This window comes from Nicotiana sylvestris, chromosome 10 (genome assembly GCF_000393655.2).
Source record: "Nicotiana sylvestris chromosome 10, ASM39365v2, whole genome shotgun sequence".
NCBI classification, from domain to species: Eukaryota; Viridiplantae; Streptophyta; class Magnoliopsida; order Solanales; family Solanaceae; genus Nicotiana; species Nicotiana sylvestris.
Genome location: NC_091066.1, coordinates 26,439,720 through 26,463,593, shown reverse-complemented (window position 1 = coordinate 26,463,593; position 23,874 = coordinate 26,439,720). Strand labels below are relative to the sequence as shown.

The window sequence follows — 23,874 nt, the reverse complement described above, 5'->3', positions numbered from 1 at the left end:
TTGAGGCCTTTGTTTTGGCCCTGCTTGTTGATAAGGTCTATAGTTTGGTTGCCTACGGTTCTGATTCTGGTATCCCGATAGACCTTGTACTTGTTGCTTCTGGAAGCTTTGAGAGTTTTCTGCACCATTTGGATTGCTCCATTGAAATCCTGGGTGCTTTTGTGCTATTGGACTGCCAAAAGGGTACAGTTTATAACTGACAAAATGGACATGTTCGTCATTATGATTGTTTGCTTAACATTTATGGATCAGATGGTTTCCTCCACACATATCACAAGATTCAAATAGGCTTGGTTGTTGTGTATACACCTGAAAAGATTCAAACTTTTATGCCAAAGAAACAATTTGCTGCGTTAGTGTATTTAAAGCATCAACCTGATTTACCGTAGCAGCCTTCTTGATGATTACACGGTCAGATGGCCATTGGATGGCATTCTCAGAAATCTCGTTCAATAATTGCAATGCTTCCTCCGTGGTTTTTCCCATTACAGAACCTCCTACAGCTGCATCAATCACATTTCTAGCAGAGGGATTTAACCCATGATAAAAAAATATACAGTTGCATGTGTTCAGGAATGTCATGGTGTGGACATTTTCTTAACATTGCTTTTAATCTTTCCCAAGCTTGATAAACTGACTCAGTATCAGTCTACAAGAAATTAGAGATGTCTTATCTTAACTTTGTGGTTTTAGCAGGGGAAAAATTTTTGTTTAAAAATTTCTAAGTCATTTGGTCCCATGTGGTAATGGAACGTTGTGACAAACTTTACAACCAAGTCTTGGCATCTCCTTTTAAATAAAAAGGAAATAACCTTAACTTGATAGCTTCAGGATGTACTCCATTATACTTAGCTGTTTCAACAAGTTCCAGAAAGTCAATTAAATGACTGTGTGGATCTTCACTTGAGTCTCTAGTAAAGATACAAGACTGTTGAATTGTTTGAATCAGGCCAGTCCTGATTTCAAAGTTGTTGGCTGCCAGTGGCGGTTTTCTGACACTAGATTCACAGTTGAAGCGGTCAGGTCTAGCATAATCCCTTAGGATTCTATTTGCTGGCCTTGGTGCTACTTCATCAAACTGATCCTCCACATGGACTGGTGGTTGAATGTCTTCTACTCCCTGATTCTCCATTCTAACCCGGCTGGGCTCCGAAAGATCCAATCTCACAAACTGGCTGGCTAAGGCTTGAACATCCATCGTCATAGGCCTCTCTGATGCTGGTAAATAAGTCAAACTCCCCAGACTCTCTGCCCAGTGACTCAAGGCATCGACCACCACATTGGCCTTGCTCGGGTGATACAAAATAGTGATATCATAGTCCTTCAGCAACTCTAACCACCTCTTCTGGCGCAAATTTAGATCCTTTTGCTTGAACAAGTATTGCAAGCTCCGATGGTCAGTATAAATCTCACAAGGCACACCGTATAAATAATAGCGCCAGATCTTCAGGGCGTGAACAATGGCAGCTAACTCAAGGTCGTGGATCGGATAATTTTTCTCATGTACCTTCAACTGTTTGGATGCGTAGGCAATCACCCTACCGTCCTGCATCAACACCGCTCCGAGGCCAATCATCGAGGCATCACAATAAACCGTATAAGACCCCGAACTTGTAGGCAGTATCAAAATTGGGGTTGTAGTCAAAGCTGTCTTGAGCTTCTGAAAGCTCGCCTCACACTACTCCGTCCACTGGAACGGAGCACCCTTCTGGGTCAACCTGGTCATAGGGGCTACAATTGATGAAAACCCCTCCACAAAATGATGGTAGTAACCCGCCAAGCTAAGGAAATTGCAGATCTCTGTAGCTGAGGATGGCCTGGGCCAACTCTGCACGGCCTCTATTTTCTTCGTATCCACTTGAATACCCTCACTCGATACCACGTGGCCTAAGAATGCCACTGAATCCAACCAAAACTCACATTTCGAGAACTTAGCATTTAACTTCTTCTCTCTCAGAGTCTGAAGCATAGTCCTCAGGTGCTACTCATGATCTTTCCGACTCTGGGAATACACCAGAATATCATCAATAAAGACAATGACGAACGAGTCAAGATACGGCCGAAACACACTATGCATCAAGTGCATAAAAGCTACTGGGGCATTGGTCGGCCCAAATGACATGACAAGGAACTCGTAATGACCATACCGAGTCCTGAAAGCAGTCTTCAGGATATCTGGCTCCTGAATCTTCAATTGATGGTAACTTGAGCGCAAGTCAATCTTAGAAAACACCCGTGCGCCCTGAAGCTGGTCAAACAGATTATCAATATGAGGCAAAGGATAACGGTTCTTCACTGGAACCTTGTTCAGCTGGCGACAATCGATACACATACGCATAAGAACCATCCTTTTTCTTCACAAACAAGACAGGAACACCCCAAGGCGATACACTAGGCCGAATAAAACCCTTATCAAGCAAATCCTATAACTGATCATTCAACTCCTTCAACTCAAGAGGAGTCATACGATACGGAGGAATAGAAATGGGCTGAGTGCTCGGCAACAGATCAATGCCAAAATCAATATCTCTATCAGGCGACATTCCCGGAAGATCAGCTGGAAACACATCGGGAAAATCCCGTACTACTAAAACAGAATCAACTGAAGGGATATCAATACTGACATCTCTCACATAAGCCAAATACGCGTCACACCCCTTCTCAACCATACGTTGAGCTTTAAGAAAAGAAATAACTCTACTGGGAGTGTGATCTAAAGTACCCCTCCACTCAACTTGCGGTACACCCAGACATAGGCGTCACGATTTTTGGCATGACAATCAAGGATAGCATAATGAGGCGACAACTAGTCCATGCCCAAGATAATGTCAAAATCTACCATGCTGAGCAACAATAAATCGGCTCTGGTCTCAAAACCACTAAGAGCAACCAAACACGACCGATAAATGCGGTGCACAATAAGAGAATCCCCCATATGAGTAGAAACATAAACAAGGGAACTCAAAGAATCCCGAGATACACCCAAATGTGGAGCAAAATAAGAAGACACATAAGAATAAGTGGAGCCTGGATCGAATAGAACCGATGCATCTCTGTGACAGACCAATATAATACCTGTGATGATAGAATCGGAGGCAACAACCTCGGTATAGGCAGGAAGGGCATAGTATCTAGCCTGACCTCCACCTCTAGGGCGACCTCCGCCTCTAGCTAGCTGAGTAGGTGGGGTAGCAACTGGAGCTGTAACCATGACCTGAGAACTCTATTGGGCACGATGTGGCTGAAAAGTTTGTGGAGGTGCACCCCTCCCAAGTCTAGAGCAATCCCTCACCATATGGCGTGTGTCACCACACTCAAAACAAGCTCTGGGAGGACGTGGAGCATGCTGTACATAATTCAGGTAAGGCAGTTTGAGCAAGTAAAGCAATTAAGTCACTTAGACATGCTTTCCTAAGTTAACAACAGGCTTAATGATGCAAGTAATAAAAACAGGAAAGAGAACATACTAGTAATTACTTAATGAAAACCGGATTTCCAACAATTAGCACAGGTACGCACTCGTCACCTCACGTACAAGGCATTTCAATTACCAAATATACCAAATCCTAAGGGGAAGGTCCCCCACACAAGGTTATACAAGTCACTTACCTCGAATCGGCTCAATAATCAATTCGAAACCACGCTCTTGCCTCGAGTACTCGACTCCAAATGGCCCAAATCTATTCAATTCAAATGCATAATGTAAATACCACTTCAAGTAACTGATTCTACAATTAAATTCTAAGCTAATACGCGAAATTTGGTAAAATGACCAAAACGCCCCCGGGCCCACATCTCGAAATCGGGTAAAATTTATATTTTCAGAACCTCATACTCTCACGAGTTCATGCATACCAAAATTATCCAAATCTAAGGTCAAATTCCTACTCAAAAGTCGAATTTTAGGTTTAAGAACTTTCTTCCAACTTTTCCCCAATTTTCATCTCCAATCCGAAATCAAATGATAAAACTAACTATAGATTGATGGAATATAACTAGAAAGGGTTAAAGAATTGTTACCTAATGATCTCCTCTTCAATTTTCTCTCAAAATCACCCTTTCCCGAGCTCCAAATCGAATTTCCAACTTTTGAAACTAAACCCTCAAAATTTCCTATTTCTGCCCAGCTGTTACCGCATCTGCGGTCCCGCTTTTGCGGAACAAGCGTCGCATCTGCGACTTCTCACTTAAAGCCAGCTTCCGCATTGCGACTCCCCGTCCGCAGATGCGGTACCGCTCCTGCAGAGAACCTACCGCTTCTGCGGCTCCTGCTTGACCTCTCCCATTCTGCTTTTGCGACCACAGAGCCGCTTCTAAGGCGCCGCACCTGCGAGACCCAAACCGCAGGTGCAGTTATGACAGAAAACCAGTTGAAGCGGCAACTTTAAAACTATAAAATTCTTCCGTCAACCATCCGAAATCATCCCGAGGCCCCTCGAACCTCAACCAAACCTACCAACATATCCCACAACTTCATTCAAACTTGTTCCAACCTTCGAAACGCTCAAAACAATATCAAAACTATTTTTCATCGGATTCAAGCCTAAGAATCCCAAAAATTCTAAAAATACGCTTTCGATCAAAAAATCTATCAAACCTTATCCGAATGACCTGAAATTTTGCACACACGTCACATTCAACACTACAGAGCTATTCCAACTTCCAGAAATTCTATTCCGACCCTCAGATCAAAATCTCACTATCGAACCGGAAAATTCAAAATTCGACCTTTCGGCATTTCAAGCTTAAATTAGCTATGGACCTCCAAAACACAATCCGAACACGCCCCTAAGCCCGAAATCACCCAATGGAGCTAACAGAACCATCGGTTTTCCATTCCGAGGCCGTCTTCACACTGTTCCGATTACGGTCAATTTTTCAATACTTAAGCTCTCATTTAGGGACTAAGTGTCCCAAAATTCTCCGAAACTCGAAACCGAACATCCCGACAAATCAAAATAGCTGAAATAAATACGGGAAAAGCAGTTAATAGGGGATCGGGACGTTAATTCTTAAGACGACCGGTAGGGTCGTCACAACTAACTTTGCATACACAACTTTCTTGACTTTCACTTTCCCAAGGACCTCACCATTCCACTACCAATCCCCTCGATGTCTGGCAGAGTTGCCCTTAGACACCCCCAATACCTCTCTAGATGCTTCCCTAATACAACTAGGTGTCCTATCCCACATGTTGGTTTCATCGCCGCTACTCCCCCAAGCCCCTATCGCAAACAATTTCAATCCTATTCCTGAGCTCTAGCCGTAGTCATGCCCCCCATTTGATCCTTAAGTTGGTGCATTTATGCATTGGTTCCGAGCAACTGGAATTATGGTGTGCTATTGGACAATTGGAGATGCGGTTCATATTTTCTGGTGCACCATAGTTGCGCCAGTTTTCGGTTAGATTAGGACTAAAAGTGCACCATTGTTTCATTGTTGAATGACTATTAGTTCTTTAAATTAAAATATAGAGACTACTTTGATCCAAAGCCCAAACATAAGGTACTATTTTGCACCTTTACTCTTAATTGTATCGAGTAAAGAGTATCATCTTCATACAATACAATCTCCCTCTGTTCACTTCCCCCATTTTGCCATCTTATTATTAGAGGTTCTGCTGTTTCATGACCAAAACCTCTACTGATTTTTTCTGTTCGATCTCCATTTCTTCGCTCTCTGTCTCACTTCACACCAAAAGCAATTCCAACTTGTAAGATCTATGCACCCGGCCGTACTGGATTCCCCCCCCCCCCCCAAGTTTTATCTCACTCTGATCTTTAGGCCTCTTCAATTCAGGAATCCCTGATTCATTCAATTCTTCCAGAAAGTTTATTCTTCACTCAAAATGGTATGTTTTTACAGTTTCAAGCATTCCTGAATCGTTTTCGTGTTATGTAACAACTCGGATCTTATTCAAATCCGATCCGATTGGTTTTGAATTGTGTATATTGCTTTCAATTTTTTAAACGTATATATTTATATTAAGTTCGTACAAATTGTTACGAAGATTCATGATTCATTTATGGTTTCAGCTTGCTTGAGATCTGGTATTTTGTTATTACTAACTTAATTTCACTTGTTGCATTGTGTTTTTCCAATCTGGAATTTGAAATGGGCACAGCCTCTGAGGTTGGAGATTAAGGTAATATACTTTATTCAAATTTGAACACTACTGGTGGTTTTGTATTTGGTAGTGTTTTTTAATTTATGTAACTACATTTAGCTGATTCTGGTTTTTGGATCAGAGAAAACTTGCTCAAAGATCGGAACGGGTAAAGTCCGTGGATCTACATCCTTCGGAGCCATGGTAATTGGACTTCAGTTTCTACGAAAATAGATCATATGTTATATGATGCAATATATGTGTGTGCTTACTATTTTTGGAATGTTTGATATTGGAATGGCTGGCCCTAATAGAGGGAAATGTATACAGAGAATTCATTTAGCATATTTTTTTATTGGAGTGATGTTGCTCGGAAAAGAAAAGTTATCAAAATTTTGTCTGTTTTTGGAGTGGGAGGCAGAGCAGGGTTGAGCTGAGTATGAATGTTAAATTTATTGATTAAGGCTGGTTGCTTTCTTTGGATAATGGGGCTATGTCAGTTATTTTATCATTATAATTTTAGTTCTCTGCAGCTCATTTTCTGCCTCCATTCTTACAGGATATTGACAAGTTTGTATTCAGGGACTGTTTGCATCTGGAACTACCAGAGCCAGGTATTCAAAATTGTGTTGTTTTTTCTAATGAACTTGAATTCTTGAATCTTCTGAGAGATATGTATGACATTCTCGAAAATATGTCATATACAGATATTAACAAAAAGCCTGGAGAGGTAGAATGGGTGGTCTGATCTGGTGGGGTAGCTCAATCCACTGATTCAGGCCATACTAAAATGAACAAGTCATGAAATGTGACCGCTGGACTTTTTGCATTGGGTCTTTGTTGATCCTTCGATGCATGAGTGAATGTGTTTGCATAGCAGACTTAGGTTGGAAGGATTGAATGGAAGGATAGAAAGACCATATGTGAACTTATTTATCAAAAAAAGATTATATGCAAACATTTTTTTTGATGAGTAATAGAGAATTTTATTAATAAAAGAAAAAGCACTAAGTTAGTGCCGATACATAGTTACAACTTGTGCAAGTTTCCAATTATATCTAACATGGTATCCACATTCTGTATATAGACTAGGTTGTACCAAAAGCTACCAAGGACATTAAGCTGAACTTAAGGTTAAGCGTATTCTCTTGTTGCCTTAAAAATTCTATGGTTCCTTTCGATCCAAACTGTCTGCCAAATGGCCTGGGGGATAGTATTCTGGATTTTGTGAGTTCTCTTATTCAGTCCATCTCTGTTCTAGCACTTCAGAAGCTCCAAAGTGGAGTGTGGCATGGTCCAACATATCCCCAGTATGACAAAAACATGCACCACAGCTAGCAAATCACCTTGCCGTGCAAAGTAGTTGACTAACATCTTCTGGATGTTCATCGCACAGAGGACATCTGTTGCACAACTGAAACCCTCTTCTCTCAAGATTAGTTTGTTGGTGAGAGGTAGCAGGTATCCCTTAGAATTAGTGGAGGTGCGTGCAAGTTGGCCCGGACACTACGGTTATAAAAAAGGCAGAATATTCCAGTGTTATCAAAGGCGAAAAGTGCAAAAAAGCTCTTATTGGGGCTTTAAACGCAAAACGCAAATAAAGCGTGTGCTTTATTGAAGAGCAAATGGAGAAAAACTATAAATATGTACGTGTAGTCCAAGGCTAACATCTATAAGCATGAATACCAAATATATGGACAAAGAAATTGAAGAAAATTTACAATAAAGTGAAATATCAATTATTTAGTATCACCGCTTCAGGATTACGCTCATTGGCAAAGAAAAGTATGCCTTAGAGCCTTGATAACAACACTGAAGTGCTCGCTAAGCGAGGCGAAGCGCTCTACATGTTTTGAGTTTGGCTTCAAGGCTTAAGTGCGCCTTTGATAACACTGGAATAACATAATTGACACTTCTAACTGTTACGTTTTGACATGCCGCCCCTCCTACTCCACGGGGTTTCATCTAAGCACCTGGACCTTTTCAAAACTTGCATTTTTGCCCCCTCCGACCATGCGTCTCTCAATCACGCTGATATCAATGTCCACGTCAGGTAAAAACATGCAACATCATTTTTATTCAAGAAACTATTTATTTTTCTTAAAAAAAGTCTCAAAACCCAATTAAGGACCACCCCACTCATCCCTTCTTCGTTGTTTTCTGATTCTATCATTAGATTTGAAATGGGCGGAGATGAATTCTGGTTAAAATCGGAATCTTGGTTCTTGCTTGACTAATGATGTTTTTGAGCTTGAATTCGAAACCCAATTTATGACCACCCGTCATCCATCCCCCTCCATCTCCTCCATTTTCACCCGTGAAGTCACCACCCCTATCCGCCGCACATCTCCTCTATGTCCACCAGTAAAATCCTTCTCCACTGGTCTGCCACCCATCTCCATCATCTCCAACACTACTTCCCAAAAAGTTCCAAATCCATTTTCTCTTCCTTAATTTCTTTTCTTCCACCCACCACCATCACACTCCACCACTCACCACCATCACAGATCCACCTACCTCCATCGACTTCCTCCCTGAGTGGTTTCGTAATCACTTATTTTTCTCAAACCACTATATGGTGAATCTGGTACAAAAACTCAGTGAGTAGACAAAGAATCAAAAGCTAAAATTTGATACTAGATTTTCTTGAATCAAAAATTGGTTATGGTGGAGTTGAATTAATTTGAATCTGGTTACGACGGTTTGAATAAAAATGGGGAGAGGGAGGGAAAGAAAAATAAATAGGGAAAGAGGAATCGGGAGGGAAAGAACAAAAATCTAAGAAACGGCAACAGAGGGGTATAGAGGTAATGGGGGTAAGGGAAAGAAGAAGAATGGGAGAGGGGAAGGAGTCTGGGAAGGTTGGAGGAATCTTGTTAAATATAAACCTTTAATATATATTTTTTAATTAAAAAAAGCCTTTGATTTATATTTTTTATTCTCTTCCTTTTTTAGTTTAATTTAAAATATTTTTAATCAAATTGGTACATCGCTCTAAGAGCGTGTAAGCACACACTTTATTCCACTAAGCAAACACATGTCTTATAAGCTTGGTCAACGGTTAGAGTGGATTAAAATATAAGTTTTGAGCAGATTCAGGTGCTTGAATGAGACCTCGAGGAGTAGGAGGGGCGGCATGTCAAAATGGAACAAGGTGAAGTGTCAATTAGGCTATTATGCCCAAAAGAGAAAACAAGAAACCTTTAAAGAGGCATTGCTGTGCTAAATCTTCTTCCATGGCCATCAATCTGTGTTAGCTTTTGAGAACACCATCTTGTAACAAGGTTTGACATAGAATAGACCATCTGATTGGCTTCCCCATTTAATGTGGAATTATACTGATGTTGGTTCAGAACATGTTGTTTTGAAGTTGCAACAAGTCACATGTTCTTTGAACTTCCCAATCATTAATGTTTCTTCTAAAAAAAGATCCCATCCTTGAGTAGTATTAGTGGTGGCAAAATGGATTAAAAAAAATAGTTATCGTCTTGTCCATTCATATTATCCACTAACATATGCGTTGGATAATGAACTTTTAAAGAACGGGTCAAATATGGATAAGAACCATACTATCCACTTACAAAATGGATAACCAATTAATAAATAATGTGTTTAGCTTTTACATTTGTAAAGACTCAAATTGGGGGTCTCTCAAGCTTGGGAAACTAGGAATTCTCCCAAAAGTGATCATATTAAAAAAGTTATGGATAATATGGTTACCAATATTATCTGTTGGTTAACCCATTTTCTATCCGTATTAAATATGGGTCGGGTCAGATAATTTATCTTTTTTTACATTATCCGTTTTCGGTCCACCTATATTCGACCCACCCTGCCCTTTTGCCACCCCTAAGTAGTACGAATATCAGCAATCACATCCTTGTATAGAGTAGAAATGATGTAATATCATGAAACTGTTCTTTTAAGCGTAAGTGTCCCAATCAAGCATCTCCCCCCCCCCCCCCCTTTTTTTTTTTTTTACTTTGTGATAATGGTGGTGTCCTGGCCACTTGACTATTCCACTAGGTACTTGGTATTTCTATCATCACAGGTATCGGTAACTCTAGTCACTAAGGTTTAGGCAGATGGAAAAAAACCGCGTAGTTTTTTTTTTTTTGGTCTCTTTTGGGATTTGGACTTCGATTACCATTGGGTGCTGATTCTTCTACCATTTCCTATTAGAAAACATAAGTTTGCAACAGAGTTGATCATGTGGTGCACCTGAGATTCTGGTAACCAGGGAGCTTCGAGAGCATCTTTTCAATCGATAGTATCCTCCAAAGTGCAGTTTCCTCCTTGTTGAACCTCCAATGCCATTTCGTCAAGTGAATTTCAATGGTGTTCCAAATTCTTAATTCCGAGACCACCAAACTTTTGGTCAATAGTAACATCTGTCCACTTAGGCAAATAGGATTGGCTTATTTGTTGCCATTCCAAAGACAGTATCTTTTCACTTTATCCATGCATTTTAAGACAGAGCTAGGAAAATACAAGTTTGCAACAGAGTTGATCATGTGGTGCACCTGAGATTCTGGTACACCAGGGAGCTTCGAGAGCATTTTTTTTCAATCGATAGTATCCTCCAAAGTGCAGTTTCCTCCTTGTTGAACCTCCAATGCCATTTCGTCAAATGAATTTCAATGGTGTTCCAAATTCTTAATTCCGAGACCACCAAACTTTTGGTCAATAGTAACATCTGTCCACTTAGGCAAATAGGATTGGCTTATTTGTTGCCATTCCAAAGACAGTATCTTTTCAATTTATCCATGCATTTTAAGACAGAGCTAGGAAAATACAAGTTTGCAACAGAGTTGATCATGTGGTGCACCTGAGATTCTGGTACACTAGGGAGCTTCGAGAGCATTTTTTTTAATCGATAGTATCCTCCAAAGTGCAGTTTCCTCCTTGTTGAACCTCCAATGCCATTTCGTCAAGTGAATTTCAATGGTGTTCCAAATTCTTAATTCCGAGACCACCAAACTTTTGGTCAATAGTAACATCTGTCCACTTAGGCAAATAGGATTGGTTTATTTGTTGCCATTCCAAAGACAGCGTCTTTTCAATTTATCCACGTGTTTTAAGACAGAGCTAGGAACAGGAAAGAAAGACCTGGTGTAAATGGGGAGAGTGTCGAGAACACTCTTCATAAGAGTGATTCTATAACTTCCAATTTGACTACTTGTCCATTTACTCTAGAACCCCATTCCAAATAGTTGAAAATTTATGTTTTTTCCCCGAGAGGTAAACCCAGATACTTCGTAGGGAGGGAGCCAACATTGCGGTGCAAGATGCTAGCAAGTTTGAATATTAGGAACATGGTTAACCGGGAAGAGAGAGCTTTTAGAAATGCTACCTTACATCAAGCAATATGTACTTATAGACGTGAAAATGATTGTGGCGTTACCACTGGTCGTTCACTTGGAAAAGCTAAGTTTACTAGTGAACTTGAGTCACTTTGATTTATTCTTTACCTGTGCGTGTCTTTTGGTTCTCTATCAATTACCTTTTCTTCTACATCCTTAGGGATAACATCGTCTAGCTGCAATGGAGTACTTACAAGTCAGATTATTTTCAAGTACCACAACTGTCCCTTAAATTAATCTAATTCTATCTGCAACCAATACTTGCTTTCACAAGATTTCAAAACCTCAAATGAAATATTCGCTTCTTTGAATCATCTGAGATGCTACTAGTCTTTGCTTATGTGCAAATCTGAACTCTTCGGTTAGTTGATATGAAAAAGAAAATCTATCAGCATTTTGTAAATTGATCAAAATATGATTTGATAGCATTATTGATAAGGATTCTGATGGGTAATTCATTTTGATGCAGACAATGGTAAAATCTTTTGAAGTTACTGAATTACCAGGTTCGTTTATGGAATCCAAGTGGTCTCTTTGTCGAATAGGATTTTCCCAAGCAACCTTTCGCTTCATTTAAGGTTTGCAACTTTTTCAAAACACCTCTGTTGTTTTTTTGCAGTTAGGTCAGCTAAGTTTATACCACGCAAGCAATGGGTTGTTGCTGGTGCTGATGACATGCTTATTCGTGTTTACAATTACAACACCATGGATAAAGTCAAAGTATTCGAGGCACACACAGATTATATTAGGTGTGTGGCTGTCCATCCTACACTACCTTATGTACTGTCATCATCTGATGACATGCTAATAAAGCTCTGGGATTGGGAGAAGGGATGGTTATGCACTCAAATATTTGAAGGTCATTCCCATTATGTGATGCAAGTCACCTTTAATCCAAAAGACACCAATACTTTTGCTAGCGCGTCCCTTGATCGGACTATAAAGGTAACCGTATCTGTCCTTCATCTCATTCCATCCGTCCTCAGAGAAATTGATAACATATTCATGCCATTCACCTTGTGACTTTTTCAGATCTGGAACCTTGGCTCTCCTGATCCAAACTTCACTCTGGATGCTCATCTTAAAGGGGTTAATTGTGTAGACTATTTCACTGGGGGTGATAAACCCTATCTAATTACTGGTTCTGATGATCACACTGCTAAGGTTTGCCAGTCTTTATCATTTCCCATGTTCCATTCTTATTGTTTACATATAGAACTTGAATTTTTTGATGTATTGGTATCCATGAAACAGGTGTGGGACTATCAGACAAAAAGTTGTGTCCAGACTCTTGACGGCCACACACACAATGTCTCAGCTGTATGTTTTCATCCTGATCTTCCAATTATAATTACAGGTTCTGAAGATGGTACTGTTCGTATATGGCACGCAACCACTTATAGGTAATGGTTGGATACCTAATCATCTAAGCTTAGTTCAAATTTTCTTTTGAATGACAACAGAATGAATTTGCTTATTTTTTTTTTTTAAAGAAATGACTTTTTCTAGTAAGTTGTCCTATACTTATTGGTTCCATTACCTTCGAGAAGACACTAATTGCTCTACATGTGTATGGACATATTTAAGCTATTTCTTTAAGAGGAAAGGCCTCTTCTTTTATTGTTTTGAGTTGTCTAAATCAGTTGAACCAGGTAACTAGAAAGCTATGTGAATTTTCATATTGATTTACAGTTGACGAGCTATATAAAGTTAGTGGTAAGTCGTAATATATCTGTTAAGAGCCGTGCTTTCACCATTTAAGATTTGCTGCTGTTTCCAAGGTACATGAAGTGTTTATCTGCCATTTCCTTCGTCCAAATTGAATGCCCATCTCCCAACTCCCTTTTCTTTTAACAGAATTACGACCATTTTCCTATAAAGAACTGTTTGCATTGAATTAATACAGAAGTTACATGTGACCCTTTTATCAGCTTTTAGCGCAGCCTTTTCTCTCTTTCTATTCCTTAAAAGTAAAGATCATATACCTTCTAAAAGAAAAAAAGTAAAAATTGTATAGTGTCCCTCATATGTTACTTCCCGTATCTGATCTTCAAATTGACATAATAAAATTCATTGGGATGAACAAAAAACAGCCTGAGATGTTATAGAAACTTCTCATTTTTCATCATTTCTTTTGTTACTTTCACCCTCTTCTTTTATTTCTACTTTCTCAGTCTATTCATATATTGAGAAGGACATCAAGTGTAATTGGTCCATGTAGATTATCGGTTCAGGTCAAAATCAAGACTATAATGGTATTTTCATGTCCTTGTTACTGGGAGGAACTTCTTTTTTGGTTTGGGGTTTGGGACTGAAGGATAAATGGATATCCTTCCCAGGCCTTTTGAGTTATACGAACATAATCTATCATATGCTGCTGGATTGACACATCCCTTATACCATAGCTGGACCTTGGTTTATGAGATACTTTTGAGCAAAATCAGTTGGTGCATTGAAAAGATTTTTGAAGTCTCTTTTTTGTTGTACATGCGAGAGCTGAAGTAGGTTTCCCGTTTTTCTATATCTACAAGCTGAAGCTGAACATGTCATGGTAAAATGAATCTGCGTAAAAAAACCTGATGCTACTTTTTCATTTTCAGCTTTTTCTGGGGGTGGGGGTTGAAATTGATTGGTTAGCCTTAAAAACATATATATTATATTTCCTCTAAGAAGATGAACTTCTATTTTTCGAGGAAAATTTTTCTTTTAAAAGGAGGATCTTTTGATGACTTTGTGTTATGGAAATGATGACTCAATTGGTTTTGTATGAGTTTTCTTGTTGACTCCCCGTTCTCTCTTAACTCTTTGTATTTGAGCTACATTGTTACAGTTACTAATCCTTTTGTTTGTTGGCATTTTCATGTAGACTTGAGAACACTTTGAATTATGGTCTTGAAAGAGTATGGGCAATTGGTTACATGAAACACTCAAGGAGGTGAGTTTTCCAATTAATTATAGCTGTAACGTTGTTCTCTTTGGAAGTCGGTGCATTTGCTTGTAACTTTAATTTGCCTTTCAATTAGTTTCCTTCTTGTTCATAGTGAGAAGTTTTTGTGGACGAGGAAATAGGGAAAAGTCACTGTTAGCCGTGGGCCTAGCAAATTGACAAAATATCCTACAGAAAAATTGAAGAGAAGAAATAGATCATCATATTAATTTTGTTCCTTTGTACCTTGTTTTGTTCAGCTAGTTATGGTTATCATGATTGTGCTCTATGTACAGGGTTGTAATTGGTTATGATGAGGGAACCATCATGGTAAAACTTGGTCGAGAAGTACCTGTTGCCAGTATGGATAACAGTGGAAAAGTTATTTGGGCTAAGCACAATGAAGTTCAGACTGTTAACATCAAGAGTATCGGGGCAGATTATGAAGTAGGGCATCACGCTACCTCTACTTTTGCTCACCTGATTGTTCTCACTGCCTCAAAATTGTTATATGAATTCTTTGTCTGCTTTTCCTCAGGTCGCTGATGGAGAGAGACTGCCTTTGGCTGTCAAGGAAATGGGAACTTGTGACCTCTACCCACAAGTGAGTTTGATTATTGAATATAAATATTGGTGTAATCTTGTGTAACCCTTTCTATAACAAGTGAATTAGATTGGTTCACATAGTTAATGATAGTCTTGTAGAATTAGTGTTTGAAGTTGCTTACACTGTACTACTCATCCTAGTGAAAGGCTGTTGCTATTATTCCTTTACGAGCAGTTCACATATTTGAATTTGTACACGCTATTAGTGAACTTTATATGTGGAATGAGTGATTTATTATTGTTGATGTTGTTCCCAAGAGTTGCTGTTTTATATTTCCTAGTTTCCTTATCTTAGCAAACTTGAAGAATTCGTTTTGATTTTGTTGTACTGCCATCTTATAGTAGTTTAAAGAGTATGGGACTATGGGTATAATATAGTAGTTGGCATCTGTTTCGATTGGGTTATCATTAGAAGATTGACTACTGAAGTTAATTTACTGAAGATCTTGCACTTCTTCTTTACAGAGCTTGAAGCATAATCCAAATGGAAGGTTTGTCGTTGTTTGTGGAGATGGAGAATATATCATATATACCGCTCTGGCTTGGAGAAATAGGTCATTTGGCTCAGCTCTGGAATTTGTTTGGTCTTCGGATGGAGAATATGCTGTGAGGGAAAGTACTTCAAAGATTAAGATCTTCAGCAAAAATTTCCAGGTTCAAGTTCTTCCTTCCAAATGTCTCCAAAATGTTTGCATATTTTTTGCGCTTTGCGTTAGCTGTTATTTGATTCGTCTCATGATACATTCTTTCCAACATTGGAATCCAATTTTCCCCCTGCCCCCGGCCCCTCTTCCGTCCCTGCATTTCTGCTTTAACCCCTCAAGTTTTGATGAATTACTTCTGACTGAGCTTGACAAGTAGGTTAATAGTTCACCTCGTGAATGAGTTGAATAGTTTTTTTAATGCATTTACTTTCTCTTTATCTTGAAGCTGAAGCATGCAACGAGTTGTAGTTTCTTTCTTTTCACATTCTGACTGAAAAAGTAAATTATGATGGATATTCTCCAGGAGAAGAAGAGCATTCGGCCTACTTTCTCTGCTGAGCGCATCTATGGTGGTACTTTATTGGCAATGTGCTCGAATGATTTCATTTGTTTCTATGATTGGGCTGACTGCAGGTTGATACGGCGAATTGATGTTAATGTCAAAGTAAGATATATAAAGCTTTACCTTGATATAGAGTAGGGTGGCGTCTTACTCTTTTATCTGGTAATTATAATTTTTTGCTGAGTTCTTTTGCTTCAACTTCTTCAGAATCTATACTGGGTCGACAGTGGTGATCTGGTGGCAATTGCTAGTGATACATCATTCTACATACTTAAGTATAATGTAAGAGCTCTTTTTCACCAATCTTGAAGTTACTTGTGGTAAAAAAAATCTGTGCATTATTGTATTAACAATCCTTCGACTGTTTGATGATATGCAGCGAGATGTGGTCTCTGCACATTTAGATAGTGGGAGATCAGTAGATGAACAAGGTGTTGAAGAAGCTTTTGAACTTCTTAACGAGATAAATGAACGGGTCCGGACTGGAATTTGGGTTGGGGATTGCTTCATTTACAATAATTCTTCCTGGAGACTTAACTATTGTGTTGGGGGTGAGGTATGATAGATCCTTTATACTGCTTCTCTGGGCTCTTTTATCTGCAAAACATATGTTCTCATACCGGGCGAGGTGATGAATTTTTTGTTAAATTCAGGTGACCACAATGTTTCACCTTGACCGGCCCATGTACCTGCTTGGATACCTTGCTAATCAGAGCAGGGTTTTTCTGATTGACAAGGAGTTTAAGTGAGTAAGCTTGTGTGATCTTTTAATAAAGGAAACCAGGACTTGTTTCAATAGATACATGAACTCATCTTCTTTCCTGTAGTGTCGTGGGATATACTCTACTCCTTGGCTTGATTGAGTACAAGACACTTGTGATGCGTGGCGACTGGGATAGAGCAAATGAGGTCTTACCATCAATTCCTAAGGAGCATCACAACAGGTTTATTGCTTCTTTAACTCTTTATGATGTGCTTTTCTAGGGAACACTACAAATAAATTATGGGCAGGGTACAATTTTTTTTTTAAAAACTTTTAAACATGGTTGTAAAATGTGATGAACTCGGTCTTTAAAATTGCAGATGCGAACGTTGTAAGTTTATGTTGTAAAATGTATATATCTGTTGCTGTACTGGCTCCAATTAAGTTGTGCGGAATGCAGCTGGGTTGTAGGTCTTGATTTTTGCTTATGTTGGTAGGCATTGTTATCTCTAGTCAATATAGTTACATACTAATACTGGCAATAACCTTTTATTTATTTGATAATTCATTTATACCTCTGAGTAGAATTAGCTGCCCACTCCATCTGAAATTTTACCTTGCAGTTCTCCATGTGTATATCAAGTAGTCTGCCCTTTTATTTGATGGGGGGTGGGGGGCGCATTTGCTTGGTCTGGCATGCTGGTTTGTAGTTCCCTGGGATCTGATTGAATGATTCTTCCTACCAGTGTTGCTCGTTTCTTGGAATCACGTGGAATGATAGAGGAAGCATTAGAAGTTGCTACAGACCCTGACTACAGATTTGAACTAGCCATACAGCTGGGTAAATTAGATATTGCAAAGGTGAGACTAATAACTAGTGAAATGTGGTTTATCTTTGCAGCACCTCTTCTTTTAGACTTATCACTGCGGAAAAAGAACTATGTGTTGTTAAAAGTTTTGGTCCTTTCTATGTATGCAGGAAATTGCCGTAGTGGCACAGAGTGAGTCCAAATGGAAGCAGTTGGGTGACCTAGCCATGTCTAGTGGAAGGGTAACTGTTACTTATTGCCACTTGGGCCAATTCTTTCTGTGAAGGAATTATGACAAGTGGAAATGGAAACTTACTGAATTTTCAAAGAGAAACATGTAAAAGTTAAATGTTAAGCTTCTTCCTTTAACTTTCAAGTGAATTTTGGTATCCAAAAAGTTTGTTTGCAGAAAACCGTTGATTCATATCCTTTTTACTTAGGACTCTTAAGGATGACGCACCGGCTATTGTGATTGCTACGCAATTAACACTTCTCTTTCTCTTGGTTGAAGGAAGGAGCAAGTATATCACTCTATATAGGATAAATACTTGACTACTCTGTTTGTTGTCCTGTTATATATTAAAGTTTTCCCTCATGTTCTGTTTGTAGCCAAGTAGTGTTTGCTAGGAGTGTTTTTAGCATGTTTAGAGATTTATATGTCAATAGAAATGTTAGAAAACCCCAAATTATTGAGTATTTGAATGAAACACGGTTTGAGTGGAGCGAAATTGATTTAGAGAACTTGTATAACTAGGAGTGTTTTTAGTCCGTTTAGATATTTATATGTCAATAGAATATTTGAATGACCGAGTGGAGCAAAATGGCTTTAGGGGTCGTATAGCTAACTCAAGTACTCAACTAGCCTGGAATAGAGTTGTCATTATTGTTCTGTTTGTAGTGAAGCAGCAGAGGGTGCTTTGGAGTTGGTTTTTGCAGCATTCTAGTAATGTTACTTTTGCAAAATTGAAGTCACTTCATCTAAAAAGAAGACTACTTTTGCGAATTGCATGTGCTTATTTACTTTTCAAGACTTTTTCATAACTGCTGCTGTTTTACTATGTTTTGCAGCTTGAGACGGCAGAGGAGTGTTTGAAGCATGCAAATGACTTGAGTGGTTTGTTGCTACTCTATTCTTCTCTAGGAGATGCTGAAGGAATAACTGAACTAGCTTCTTTTGCAAAAGAGCAGGGGAAAAACAATGTTGCATTCCTTTGCATGTTCCTGTTGGGTAAAGTGGACGAGTGCATTCAGCTGTTGGTTGACAGGTATATTTTTTCATAATCTTACTACATATATGTATTTTTCTTATTGTGATGATATCCATGTGACATTTTCTTTGCAGCAATCGGGTACCCGAGGCTGCATTTATGGCACGATCTTATCTGCCTAGTAAAGTTTCTGAAATAGTATCAATTTGGAGAAAGGACCTCAGTAAGGTTAGTGATCTTCCTTTTTGTGTTTGCTGTTCTGTGTACTTTGTGCTCTATGGAAAGTTTTTCCAGAGCTGGCTTATTCTCTAGGTTAGCGGTCACTTGGATGTTCAGCTTTAATGTTGCCGGGTAGAAGCTTCTTGACCATTAAGTTAATGGTGCAAAGAAACTTCAGACCTCTGTACTCTTTAATGAGGCTTATTTATGCCTGTGATAGCGAGGTGTCAAACAAATCCAGGCGTAGCAGTTAGTACCGTTTTATTTTTTTCTTTCACTACTGTGCTTTCTCTTTTACATATGATCGTGCCACAAGCATTTTTCTTCCTAAGTTATGGAACCAATATGGCCTGATGCACACCCCCCTGCCAGATGCAGACTACTTTAACCAAAGTATTTGACCTTAAGTTTGAAAATGGTAAATGTTGGTAGTTAATGAAAATGTCATGTTTACTGTTTGGACTTCATGCTGTTTGTACAACAATTTTGAACATCTGTATAGCACAAAATCTTTGACCTTGTTTTGCATAATTTCTGCATGCAGGTTAACCAGAAAGCTGCAGAAGCATTGGCTGATCCTGAAGAATATCCTAACTTGTTTGAGCACTGGCAAATAACACATTCTGTTGAAGCTAGAGTTGCGGAGGAAAGGTATCATATACTGCTCTTTCCCCCATGCATCTTGTTATGTTCTCTTCGCTAACTGCCAGCGGCCTTCTCAAAATATTAATGCTTTTGCTTATGCTTCCCCCTGTTTTTTTCAAGTGTCACACCTTTTGCTCAATTTGTTGTTCGTTTTCTTTCTTGCTTGGAGTATGAGCTCAAAAAGATGTGTTCTAATTCCAATATGTATGGTCTGTTGAAAGGAAACTTTTACATCAACAGACAAGTTCACTGGGAAAATTTGGCACCAATTTGGTTGCTTTCCTTATTTATGTAGGGGTGTATACCCGCCAGCGGCAGATTATGGAAATTATGCTGGTAGACCAACTACTAACCTCGTAGAAGCTTTCAGCAACATGAGAGTGGATGAAGAACCACTTGAAAATGGAGAGTTGGATCATGAGGTATAAGATGGACATGCTTCTAATTTTTCTTCTGAGAATTGTTTTCTGTACATGTGATCATTTTCATAAAATAAGAAAGCCATTTGCTTTTACCCAGATAGGTTTATGTGAAGTTCATAATTCGTTCCGTTTTAAAAAAAAAAGTTTAATAGCTCGATTTCTTTATACTTTATCTTAAACCTGTCGTTGTTGGTCAAAGCTAATCAGTTAAGTGATTGCTTCCCTTGCTTTAACCGGTCAGGTTGCAGAACAGAATGGTGATGAGGTGCAAGAACCGGGTGAAGATGACATTCAACAAGAGGGCCAAGAAGAGGCTGTTGTGGTGGATGCTGACTCTACTGATGGTGCAGTACTCGTTAATGGAAACGAGGCTGACGAAGAGTGGGGTACGAATACTGAAGGAAAACCGTCAGCCTAAAAGCAATTGGTTGGGTTGGTGTGAAATCCTAGTTTATTTGCTGGTGATTAATTGAATTTCTTTTAGCTGCTGTATTTGACCTTCATAGATTCCAAATTCTTCTCGTTTCTTTTTCATGGTTCCTTATTTTCATTGTCTGCCATTTTGCCTGCCTGCCAACAGTAAAATAAACGAGCCTAGATTGGAACATTTTAAACAATCATCCCCCCTTCCCCCCCCCCCCCCAAAGTAAAAGGAGAAAGCATCTTACACAGCTGTGTAAGACAAACAATGTAGCATTTGGAGTTGTTCTTCTTCCGTGTGGGAAGGTTTAAGCAATTGATTCTTTATCATGCTTTCTTGGGTACCTGGCTCAATAGTAATTTCTACTCTTGACATCTTTATCATTTGAGCTTGAAATGTTGCTACAAGTGGCCCACCTTGTTTATTTTCTTTGCATAAATTCGGGCAGTTGCCTACAATTCTTCATCAGCTTATTTTCAGGCTTCTCTATCATCACTGTTTGTTGCATATTTTTTGGTTATTGATGTTGCCATTGTTCTCTCTTTTTCTCATCCATACTTTTTTCTGTTGATGCTTTTGCAGTTCTTACACCACGTCATTAGGTTCAGCCAAGACATATGGTTCCAGTTGTATGTAATTCGTTCTTAAGGTGAGAAATAAATTTCTGCAACACTGTAATCGCAATTGATTTTCCTGGAAAAAATTATTAAGCAATTTATTTGTCTACTTGATTGGTCACTTCAAGTCTCATTTTACTTTCCAACTCTCTGGTGTGTAGTACAATGTTATTGTTTTGATTAACTAGAGGGACGTGGTCCCTTATACTTAGTACCTCCACCAAAGCTTTTCTAAGCTAAATGAAGTGCCTGACATGTGACCCCTAGTTTTACGGTCTAATCTCTAAACCTGCCTCAAATACGCCTTTAACAACACTGTTCGACATATTAGTTGATTGAAACAAATGCATCAAAATTCATTGTTGCAATAAAATCGAAGAAAGGCATGTTACCAGACAATACCCTGATTCATACGTTTCTCTTACAGGAGTACATGTTATACACCAAATTTCTAGTGGGACGGGCAAAAGATTATAATAATTGTTTTCTGCAGCTCTCAACCTTCATAGTGATAGTTAAATATTTGACTACAGTGGATTAATTGGAACGAATATTCAGCTTCTATAAGCCATTGCCTTACTGTGTAAAAGTCCCACTTACTACTTGCAGTAGTTTTGTGTCAATTTCTTTGGCCGGCATCAAAGATTGAAAGAAAATCTAAGTATTTTTCGGTTTGAGATCTTTTCTTGTTTTTGCTCAACAGGAAAATGATGGTTTTCTAGTTTGCATTCCAGGTTCTGCTGCCTTAAAGGGACAGTTCAAGGGACCGGATGTCTGTTCTGCCAGTGGTGTGATTTTCTAGCAATGAGTTTTGTCGGCATATTGTAGAAAGACATTTCTTTCCAGCTTCGGCTAATTAGCTTTAGTGACCTCATAGCGTTACATTATTCTTTTGAGGCATAAATTTATACCTTCCAATTTCTTACGTGCCCTTGTGAATTTAGAAACAATTATACCATATATAAAAGCGGGAATAGCGCAGAAATTGTTTTAACTTTAATCTATTTCCAATCACATTTTCTTAAAATCTGCCTCAAGCAAGAGGGCGATTTTAAAGAGCCGTCCGTGTAGAGTGCTGGAGCGCTCACGTATTTTGTGGTTATTCTTACACTTGGATTTCAAAAGCTGACTCTCTTACCCTTCGCACATGTTGAATTAGTAGCAGGAATCAACAACAACAAAAAACCTAGTGCAATTCCACATGTGGGGTCCGGGGAGAGTAGTGTGTATGCAGACTTTACCCTTACCTTGTGGAGGTAGAGAGGCTGACCCTCGGCTCCAGATCAGTGGCAGGAATCAACATGGGTAAATAATATCTACTGCCAATGCCATATCTGAGGGACTTGTAGGATGTAACAGTAAGCCTCTGTTCTAAAACAATCGAGTTAAAATGAGCTTGAACCATATAATCTCCATATGATTGCATTCCAAAGAAAATCATTTCCCATAACAATATCAGATATCTTTGCATTGCCAATAGTCTTCTTAACATACAGTACGAAATTGCAAAATCTTAATTCTGCAATAGAACCATATAATCCATTATCGACTATACGACGCTTGATAAAGTTATCAGTGCTTGAACCATATAATCTGCTCTAGCTTGAAATTAAAGTACCAAGATTGGTGCATGACGAATTTCATTTCCCCACTCCCTTCTATTTTCTTCTTTTTTCCTTTCTGAAGATCTTAAGTTATATAAAATGACAATATAATAATTCTTTTACACTTTGGAGTAACTTAACTTGTTATACGATATGTCACTTATCCTTTATTCTAGGTTACTAATCCATGTTATTAAATGGAATTATCTATAAATGCCTTTTAAACGACCTGATTGTATAATATTTTTTATACTATCCATGCATAAAAGTAAAAAAATATTATATAGTCCCTATCTTATCCCCCACGGAATGAGCAATTTTGTAATTTTAAAATGAATAGGTTAGGGGGGCAAATTGTGAAAAATAAAAGAATACGAGAAATAAAAAAGAGAGCATATATTAAGGGTGCAAAATAGTACTCTAATTACTACTACAAAAAGTACAAAGTTAAAAGGTAAAAATAGCACGGTCTAACCAGTTTTCGGACTGGTCATTCAAAAATAGCCAGCGTTTGCCAAGTCATTGAAAAATAGCCACTATTTTGCTGCAACAGAGACCGGTCCAACATAATATATTGGAGTTCGGTGCACCTGTGTATGAACTTCCAACATATTATGCTGGACCGGTATACTTTGCTGGCTCCAGTATAATATACTGGAGACTGGAGCATCGGTGCTCCAAACTCCAGTATATTATGCTGGACCGGTATATTATACTGGAACTCCAGTATATTAGACTAGAGTTCCAGTACTGGAGTTCCAGTATAATATACTGGAACTCTAGTATATTATGCTGGAGTATTTTTCCGGATTTTGAACAATGTTTTCGTTCAAATTTATCTTTACATGAAAAGTAACTAAACTTCGATTACTTTTGAAACTGTGGCTATTTTTGAATGACCACTTGTAAATCTGGCTATTTTTGAATTTCTCCCAGTTAAAAGTCCGACGTTTCTTTTTGTACGTATAAGGTGACACAACACACACACATACATTATATATGTTGCGGAAGACAAATGTATATAGTATGAATAAGTCACAACTACTATACCAAAAATTATGACAGCCACCAAATAATAAATAAGACAATAAAGCAACAATAAAGGGAACACCAGAATTTACGAGGTTCGGCTAATTTTGCCTACTCCTCGGACACAACCAATATTTTATTTCACTCCA

At 38.6% G+C, this 23,874-nt stretch overlaps 1 protein-coding gene and 1 non-coding gene across 12 annotated transcripts; both read left to right on the top strand.

Annotated features, from left to right (window-relative positions):
* The first annotated feature begins 575 nt into the window (after nucleotides 1–575).
* Nucleotides 576–682, top strand: LOC138880589 (small nucleolar RNA R71). The gene has a single exon (XR_011403318.1). It is a non-coding gene; the product is annotated as a small nucleolar RNA R71 (small nucleolar RNA).
* Nucleotides 683–5,565: 4,883 nt separating this feature from the next.
* On the top strand, nucleotides 5,566–22,092 carry LOC104234605 (coatomer subunit beta'-2-like). Of its 11 annotated transcripts, XR_712997.2 has the most exons (27): nucleotides 5,566–5,713; nucleotides 5,800–5,851; nucleotides 6,125–6,145; nucleotides 6,249–6,310; nucleotides 6,666–6,720; nucleotides 11,939–11,975; nucleotides 12,089–12,414; nucleotides 12,502–12,633; nucleotides 12,724–12,872; nucleotides 14,336–14,404; nucleotides 14,692–14,842; nucleotides 14,934–14,999; nucleotides 15,467–15,655; nucleotides 16,010–16,150; nucleotides 16,256–16,330; nucleotides 16,428–16,604; nucleotides 16,702–16,793; nucleotides 16,876–16,992; nucleotides 17,498–17,612; nucleotides 17,731–17,802; nucleotides 18,629–18,825; nucleotides 18,903–18,996; nucleotides 19,532–19,638; nucleotides 19,928–20,054; nucleotides 20,296–20,515; nucleotides 21,058–21,124; nucleotides 21,827–22,092. XR_712997.2 is itself a non-coding variant. In XM_009788202.2 (26 exons), exons 1-25 carry the CDS (start codon nucleotides 5,849–5,851, stop codon nucleotides 21,075–21,077), a joined length of 2,739 nt encoding a protein of 912 aa, XP_009786504.1. In that variant the 5' UTR covers nucleotides 5,570–5,848; the 3' UTR covers nucleotides 21,078–21,124; nucleotides 21,827–22,092. The 11 variants fall into 11 exon arrangements, 3 of the variants coding, with proteins under 3 accessions (XP_009786504.1, XP_009786506.1, XP_009786505.1); XR_712998.2 differs by having other exon boundaries at nucleotides 5,570–5,851; nucleotides 20,296–20,486; XR_011403144.1 differs by having other exon boundaries at nucleotides 5,570–5,851; nucleotides 20,296–20,486; nucleotides 21,815–22,092.
* The last annotated feature ends 1,782 nt before the right edge of the window (nucleotides 22,093–23,874 follow it).

Coding starts and splice junctions, on each gene's coding strand:
- LOC104234605 (XM_009788202.2), top strand. Junction 6,146..6,248: donor CTCTGAGGTTGGAGATTAAG/GTAATATACTTT, acceptor TTTTTGGATCAG/AGAAAACTTGCTCAAAGATC. Junction 6,311..6,665: donor CTACATCCTTCGGAGCCATG/GTAATTGGACTT, acceptor CCATTCTTACAG/GATATTGACAAGTTTGTATT.